The sequence below is a fragment of the Leptonychotes weddellii genome, chromosome 1, assembly GCF_054177405.1.
Source record: "Leptonychotes weddellii isolate Sample4059 chromosome 1, ASM5417740v2, whole genome shotgun sequence".
Classification (NCBI taxonomy): Eukaryota; Metazoa; Chordata; class Mammalia; order Carnivora; family Phocidae; genus Leptonychotes; species Leptonychotes weddellii.
Genome location: NC_138369.1, coordinates 149,184,215 through 149,192,283, shown reverse-complemented (window position 1 = coordinate 149,192,283; position 8,069 = coordinate 149,184,215). Strand labels below are relative to the sequence as shown.

The 8,069-nt window shown below is 34.8% G+C and overlaps 1 protein-coding gene across 2 annotated transcripts in view; it reads right to left on the bottom strand.

The window, feature by feature from the left end:
* The window catches only part of ZBTB11 (zinc finger and BTB domain containing 11), a 33,549-nt gene that overhangs the window by 16,765 nt on the left and 8,715 nt on the right, over positions 1-8,069 (bottom strand). For both annotated transcript variants that reach the window (XM_006729566.3, XM_031024043.2), the window contains exons 2-3: positions 7,323-7,558; positions 6,458-6,689 (exon numbers count right to left, since the gene is read on the bottom strand). In XM_006729566.3, the coding sequence (XP_006729629.1) occupies positions 6,458-6,689; positions 7,323-7,558 (468 nt within the window). The remainder of the gene's footprint in view (positions 1-6,457; positions 6,690-7,322; positions 7,559-8,069) is intronic.

Below are 8,069 nucleotides of genomic sequence, written 5' to 3'. Positions count from 1 at the left end.
GAAAACACCTACACTGATGTGACTGCACCCAGTTAAGGCCTCTTTCTAAACTTTTAAGTTTGGTGTGGAGATCCACTCATCTTGCTGCCGCCCAAAACAAGCCTCATATATAAATGCCCTTTGCTTGTTAAAACTGCCACCTACCAACGTGAAATGGCCTGCCTGTTTCTTTGGTACAGGGGCCACTTTCCGGTTATACCAGGGAGTTCCTGGGAGGGTTACGAACCAACAGAAAGAAAAATTATGACAGGGACTTCCACATCCAGCAATATGGCTAACTAAGATAGCCTAATTTGACCTACCTACTTAAAAAAAAAAAGAGAGAGAGAGAGAGAGAAATACTTTAAAGTATTATTTTAAATATACTTGGTACCCCAGCACTAAGTGAAAGAGGTAAGAAATCTTTCCTGATTAGTCATGACCACAAACCAACCTTAATTTGGTGGGATTTTTTGTTGAATATATAGCACTTTGGTAGTCAAAAAATCCTCAGGCTCAGAATTTAAAGCAGTCCTAGACTGCTAATGCCCTCAGCATCTTAAGAATCAAGTGTTTTCTGGGCGCCTGGGTGGCTCAGTTGGTTGAGCGACTGCCTTCGGCTCAGGTCATGATCCTGGAGTCCTGGGATCGAGTCCCGCATCGGGCTCCCTGTTTGGCAGGGAGTCTGCTTCTCCCTCTGACCCTCCTCCCTCTCATGCTCTGTGTCTCTCATTCTCTCTCTCTCTCAAATAAATAAATAAAATCTTTAAAAAAAAAAAAGAATCAAGTGTTTTCTCTGTGGAAAACACCTTCAACCCAGAACTCAAAAGATTTCCCACGAAGTTCTAAAGAATATGAATTCATTGTGCACAAATTAAAAAAAAAAAATCACAAGGCACCATGAACAAAAGCTAGTGGAAACAAACAGCATGAATCAAATCAGCAAAGATTTTAAGTATTGCTATGATCAAATATAGAAAGTCAAGAGTGGCATATCACCAGTAAAGAGCAAAACGTCATAAAAAGTAGCGTCCTAAAAGAGACTTCTGAAAAAGAAGTACATGGAAAAGAGGGGTGCCTGGCTGGCTCAGAGCATACGACTCTTGATCTCAGGTTTGTGAGTTCAAGCCCCATGTTGGGCACAGAGCTTAAATAAAATTAAAAATTAAAAAAAAAAAAATGGAAAAGAGACTGGAATAAAAAATTCAATAAATTAATTTAACAGCAAATGAAACACAGCTAAATACCGGGTCAATTAAAATTTTCCAGAATAATCTATACAGATATAAATACAGAAGAGAAATTAAGGGTCACAGAATATAAAGTGAGAATATCTATCTAATTGCAATTTCAAAAGGTAGAAGAGAGAAAATGAGGCAGAAACAAGTTTTGAAGATATACTGGCTGAGACTTTTTCTCAACTGATTAAGGACAACAATCTCAATTGCTGGGTTCAGGAAGTTCAACAATTTCTATGCAGGACAGTTGAAAGTCAAAGATCCTCATGCTGGATTAAGAACGAAATCCAGAAATATGATGTTTAAAGAGAAATGTAAAACATAAAGACACAAAAAGGTTGGAAATAAAAGATGGAAGATATGCTAGGCAAATAGTAATGAAAATATTGTTTACGTATCTAAAAAATATTTACTAAAGCAGCCAAAATAGAAAAATAAAAAAATATTTATAAGAGCAGCCAACATATATTTTAAGGATAAAAAGCATCAGTAAAGATAGGGTCATTACCTAATGATAAAAGGATATTTTATCATAAATCAGTAATTCTAAACTTACATGCATCTAACATGGCCTCAAGATACACAAAACAAAAACTGAACAAACTCAGTAATAGACAAATGAATCATACTAGTTAATATTCTAAAGCACCTCTGTCAATAACTGATAGATCAAGCACACAAAATAATCAGTAAAAAATTAACAAGCCAGAATATACTGAATATTGCTCCCAACTGAAAAAACATTCTATTCAAGCAAAATGAAGCTTATAAAAATAGACCACATGTAGGGTTAAAAACAACAAATCTGCAGTATTAAAGAGAAACTTATAGCCTTGAATGCTTAAACCAGAAAGTTAGAAAGGCTGGGAGTTATTGGGTTAAAAGCATTATACCTAATAGTCAAAAAAAGACCACGTAACAGGGGCCCCTGTCTGGCTTAGTCAGTAGAGCATGTGACTCTTGATCTCATGGTTGTAAGTCTGAGCCCCACACTGGGTGTACAGTTTACTTTAAAAAATAAAATAAAATAAAAAGATAGTAACATTCAAATACGGTAAAAGGAAGATTAAAGAAGGGAAATCAGTAAAAGAAAATAACAACTGTTTTTTTTAAAATAATTTTTTGTTTTTTTTAAAGATTTTATTTACTTATTTTAGAGTGAGTGAGAGCACGTGCAAGCTGGTGAGGGGCACAGCCAGACGAGAGGGACAAGCAGGATCTGCACTGATCTGCACCCCAGTGTGGGGCTTGATCTCATGACCGAGATCATTACCTGAGCCAAAATCAAGAGTCTGCTGCTCAACCAACTGAGCCATCCAGGTGACGCAACAGCTGTTCTTTGAACGGTGTGTCAAAAAAAATTAGTCAAAACTTGGTAAGAGGCAAAAAAAGATTACCAGGTGCTAAAAGCAGTGTTGAATATGCACCACTGACTGACTGCTATTGACTAGACTATTTTACAACTCTGTAAAAATTAACAGAAAAATGATAGAAAATGCAAACGAGGAGTGCCTGGGTGGCTCAGTAGGTTGAGTGTTCAACTCTTGGTTTCGGCTCAGGTCATGATCTCAGGGTCATGAGATCAAGCCCTGCGTTGGGCTCCAAGCTCAGCAGGGAGTCTGCTTGAGGTTCTCTATCTCCCTATCTGTCCCTCCCCCCGCTTGCATGTGTGTGTGCTCTCGCGCACTCTCTCAAAATAAAGAAAGAAAACTTGAATAACTCTCTAACCATTAAATGTGCTAGATTAGTAGTTAAAAAATCTTCCCCCAACTCCACTACAAGCTCAGGCAACTTTAGCTACCATTCTACCAAACATTCAAGAAAACAATAATTATAATCACACAGTAACTATTTTCAGGTATCTAAAAATTGGAGGGACCATACATTTTATAAGACTAGACCAACTCTGGTATCAAAACATGAAACTGAAAAAGAAAAAAGAAAAATTACTCATGAATATACATGCAAATGTTCTAGACAATATTTGCAAACCAAACAGCAAGTTATACAAAAGCTGATAATAATATGACTGAACTGGATGTATTTCAAGAACGAAAACCTGGCTTACCAGAAAATCATGTAATTTCCCACATTAACAGAATGGTAAAAATACAAGGTTTCAATAAATACAGAAAAAAATATGTGATAAGTCAACACTGCTGGAGGAGGTCATCAAGAAGACTTGCCTTCCAGTTGACCCTTGAGCTGGACCCAGAAAAGTAGAGGCCCCCCACCCCTCCCCTGTTCCTGGAATGTGTGTTTCATTTGCCTTCTCGGTCCAGAAGCTGCCCCAAAAATACATCCTTGAGATAAAAACCTAGGTACATGACTGAACCCACTTAAGGCCTCCTGAGTACATGACTAAACATAATTAAGGCCTTTATATAAACTTTTAAGATTCTGGCACTGAGATCTACTCATCTTGCAGCCACCCAAGACAATCCTCATAAGTACTGGCCCCCTGTACAGATTACACCTGGGAACCTCCTCAGAGAGTTACAAACCAGCATTCATTTTAGAGGGAATATCCTTAATGTTAAAAGGGTAAAGGGTTATCTATTTAAAACATTTACCAAATGATATACTTCATGGTAAAAAAGCACTTTCTTTAGAAATGGGAATGAGATAAATGAATCCCCATCACCACTTTTATTCAACTGCGGTTTTTTTTTTTTGAGGTCCTGGACAGAGCTTTAAAGCAAGAAAAAAAATTTCAAAATACAAGGACTAGAAAGGTAGAAACAAAACCAACACTATTAGCAGATAATCTATTTATTTTATATGGAAAATTTCAAAGAATCTATAAATGACTGAATGACTAAGGAAATTTAGCAATATTACTGTATATAAAATATACACCTAAAATAAATTAAAAATTATATAATTTTAAGGAAAAAATACAATAGTTTCAAAACATATAAAGTATCTTAGAGTAATTCTACAAAAGGTGTTTGAGATTGTTATGGATAAATCTCTAAAACTATTAATTCAATGTAATCTCTTTCAAAATACATTATTTTGTGTGTGTAAGTTGACAAGCTACTTTTAGTTTTTATGGAGCAAAGCGTTATGAAACTAAGACCCACCTGAATAATAAATGTGGGAGACTTTCCTCATTATTATAACGGTAAGGTAATTAAGACCAAGTGAAAATAATATACAGAGAGACAACCAATAGACTAGAACAAAGCCTAGAATTGGTACCAAAAATGTGGAACTTTGTTTTGTTAAGAGAATTTGTATGGTCAACTGACAAGAAGAGGATGGAGTCTTCACTAAAGGGTTCTGGGACAAGTGATGATCAAAATGAGAAAAAAATGAAATCAAACACCTATTTCACACCAACAAAAATTCCCAACAGATTAAAACTTATAAATATGAAAGAAAAATTATGAAAATTTAAAAAGGTAATCCATGAACATGTCTTTATGATTTAGTACAGAAAAACTTTTTACAAGCATAAACAAATAAAGGAAAACACTGATTAATTCAACTATATTAACTAGATAATTAAAAAAGATGTACATTTTATCTTTTTATACTACACATATATTTTATATTATTTACCTAATATTTAAACCAAATAAAAACTATCTACTTTGCCTATCGACTTACATTATACTTGCTGCACAAAATATAAAAATAAGCATATAGGATGAAAAATAAAAGAGGTATTTTATTGGAATATTAGGATGCTGTATTGCGGTTAATTTGGGGCAGACACTTCATTTGCCAAGCTGCTGAGAAAACTGAAAAAGAACACTTATATACCTCTCTTTATGCTTCAGATGCATGAAAGATAGGAAAAAAATTCCAAAGTTAACTTAAATCAAAAGACTACATCTGTGATGAGTTTTATTATTCAGATGGCCCAGTATAAGACATATTTTCTCCTGAGTCATCAAACTCAGAAAAAAGTAAATATTGTTAATCTAAAATATAATGCAATTCTATGCTCCATGAAAATTTTTGCTCACCATTGTATCCCCAAAGCCCAGGCTAGTTCCTCACACACAGCGGATGCTTAATAAATATTTTTAAATAATTAAACATAGCTACTGCAAAGAAAAAAATATATATGTTTGTCTTCCCAGAAGAAGTGATTTTAAAAAGTATAAGTTGGGGTGCCTGGGTGGCTCAGTCAGTAAAGCATGCAACCCTTTATCTTGGGGTCATGAGTTTGAGCTCCATATTGGGTGTGAAGTCTACTTTAAATATTAAAAAAAAGTATAAGGTAGAAAAGCATCAGCGGTTAACTAAGTAAGTATTTATATACCTGGATGAAGTCACTTTTTTGTTTGAGAAAAGGGAAATGATATTTCACACAGTGATGTCAGTAATTCAGTAATCAAGAGTTACAGGAAGTTAGTATTATGAAAAAATGTATAAATAAGGTTACCTATTTTAATTCTTCCTAAATTTTCATTTGTTGACTCCTAAGCCAATATATAAGTTCTAGTGAGCCAAAAGAAAGTCAAATTATTAGTTTACAATAATAAAATCAAAGAAAAAAAGCCACACCTAGAATTTTGATTATTCTATATTGTTTGATTACTCAAACTAATGAATTCTAATAATCTTTAAAAATGAAAAACAACAGACCTACAAAAGTGCTCTATTATTACATGTTCCACAACATAAGATGCAGTCAATTTTTTTTTTTTTTTAAAGATTTTATTCATTTATTTGACAGAGAGAGACACAGTGAGAGAGGGAACACAAGCAGGGGGAGTGGGAGAGGGAGAAGCAGGCTCCCTACAGAGCAGGGAGCCTGATGTGGGACTCGATCCCAGGACCCTGGGATCATGACCTGAGCCGAAGGCAGTCGCTTAACCGACTGAGCCACCCAGGCGCCCTGCAGTCAATTTTTTTTAACAGTCATAATATGTTATTATGTTATTATGTTTTAAATAACATATTCACTTAGTGTAATATAACACTGATGCAGTTATAGATTTCTCTCAAACTGTTTTTAGCCATGTAAATCTCAGAAATTTTTCTACTGCTACATTTGTCTCACCTAAGAGGTAGTGATAGAAAATGACAGCCTTTTCCATAACCGTACCTTGGAAACTTTGCTAAAAGGAAGGACTTTTTTTTCAATTCAGCTTAGTCTACTACTATAAGTGGGCTTCTCCCACTACAGCATAAATCCTGAGTTTCTAAGACACACACACACACACGCCCTTCTTCCAGTAAGTACTTATAAACAAAAAGGAAGAATATTAGAAACTTCTTACCAGAAAGATCCACCACTGCCTCATGACTGGAAACAGCTCCTTTCTCAATAAAAAGATCTCGAAAATATTCACTATTAGCTGACAAAACAGATTTATGAGCTTTGTACTCTTCTCCCTCAATTAACAAAGTAACATCACAGAACTGGTTGGAGAGTCTCTGTTCGTTGAGCTGCTTTAAGACAGCCTGACAATGTTTTGGAGAAGAACGTTTCACCACTCCTTTGGTGTCAACCTATCAAAATAAGTTTAAGACCAAGAGTTGTATTATATATCATTTGTATTTGTACCTTTAACAGAATTTAAAACATGACACATTCATTTTTAAAGACACCATTAATTAATATGAAGAAATAGTCAGATATCATATCTATATATTTAAATAAAAATTAGGTCATTCTCACTATTTTCTGCTATGTTCATTCTACTTGACCCAATGAAAACCTGCATCTCACTTCTTGCCAGTCAGAAATATGATGATGTATGAAAGTAATGGAGGTAAAAAACAAAGGCCTAGCCAGTTTGATTTTTACCTTGCTTCACGACCTAGAGACTGCTTCCAGAAATGTATTCTGTCTACCTTTACCAATATAGCATTTAAAAAGACAGCAAGAATGATTAACAACAAACCAAGTAACATTCTGAAGAGAAGAAACAACAGGAATATTTATGATTAATGAAAAAGCAGTATTAGCATACTTTTAGTGTACGTAACAACAGAGTGCATTACCTGACACACAGACTTAAATTTCCAATCTCAGTGCCAACAGTCAAGCAATCTCAGTACTTTAAGAAAAAAATTCACCAAGACTACAAATACTAATACATTAGTTATAGATGTTAAAGGTGAATAGAAAGTTCCACTTACGAATACAAGTTCATGTTTGGATACTGGCTTCTTTTTTGCAGGCTTGGAGGCTGTAGTTGGAGGTGAAGTAAAATTGCTCAGATCATCTTCTGATTCATTACTTTCTTCTCCAGATTCAAGGTCTAATCCCAATTCTTCCAGCATTTCTGAAGTATCTGATATTGGACGGGAGCGATCTAGTTTCTCCTGGCATTTGCTACACTGTTTAATGTAATCTTTCACTTGCTTTAATATACCTATAATAAAAATAAAAAGTCAAATTTAATGCTCTCATTTGAAAATTGACAATTATTTATTGTTAGTTAATCTATGTATACTGATGTATGAGTGCCCATGTCCAGACACACACGTCCCATAAAGTATGTAAAAGTGATTTCTTTAGAATGTAACGTACATTTTTTTCATAGATGTAAGGTTGATGGTTTGCGCCCATGCTTATTTTTGTTTATTCCTAGTTATTCACTTCCCCACCATATAAGATGATTATGTAACAGTGCCCATTTCCATGTGATTTGCAACTCATTCATGCTATAGGAACTATATGAAAATGCCAACATGACCTTCATGAGCAGTAATATAATGTGGTTACCTCTCCACCCTATTAACATCAGGCTTGACCATGCAATTTGCTTTGGTCAATGGAATATGAATAAATGTAATGTGTGCCATGTCTCAGAAGCTTTAAGAGGCACGGTTTCCCATTAGTGCTCTGATCTTTGTCCCTTCTCTCAAATAACGGCATGTTCC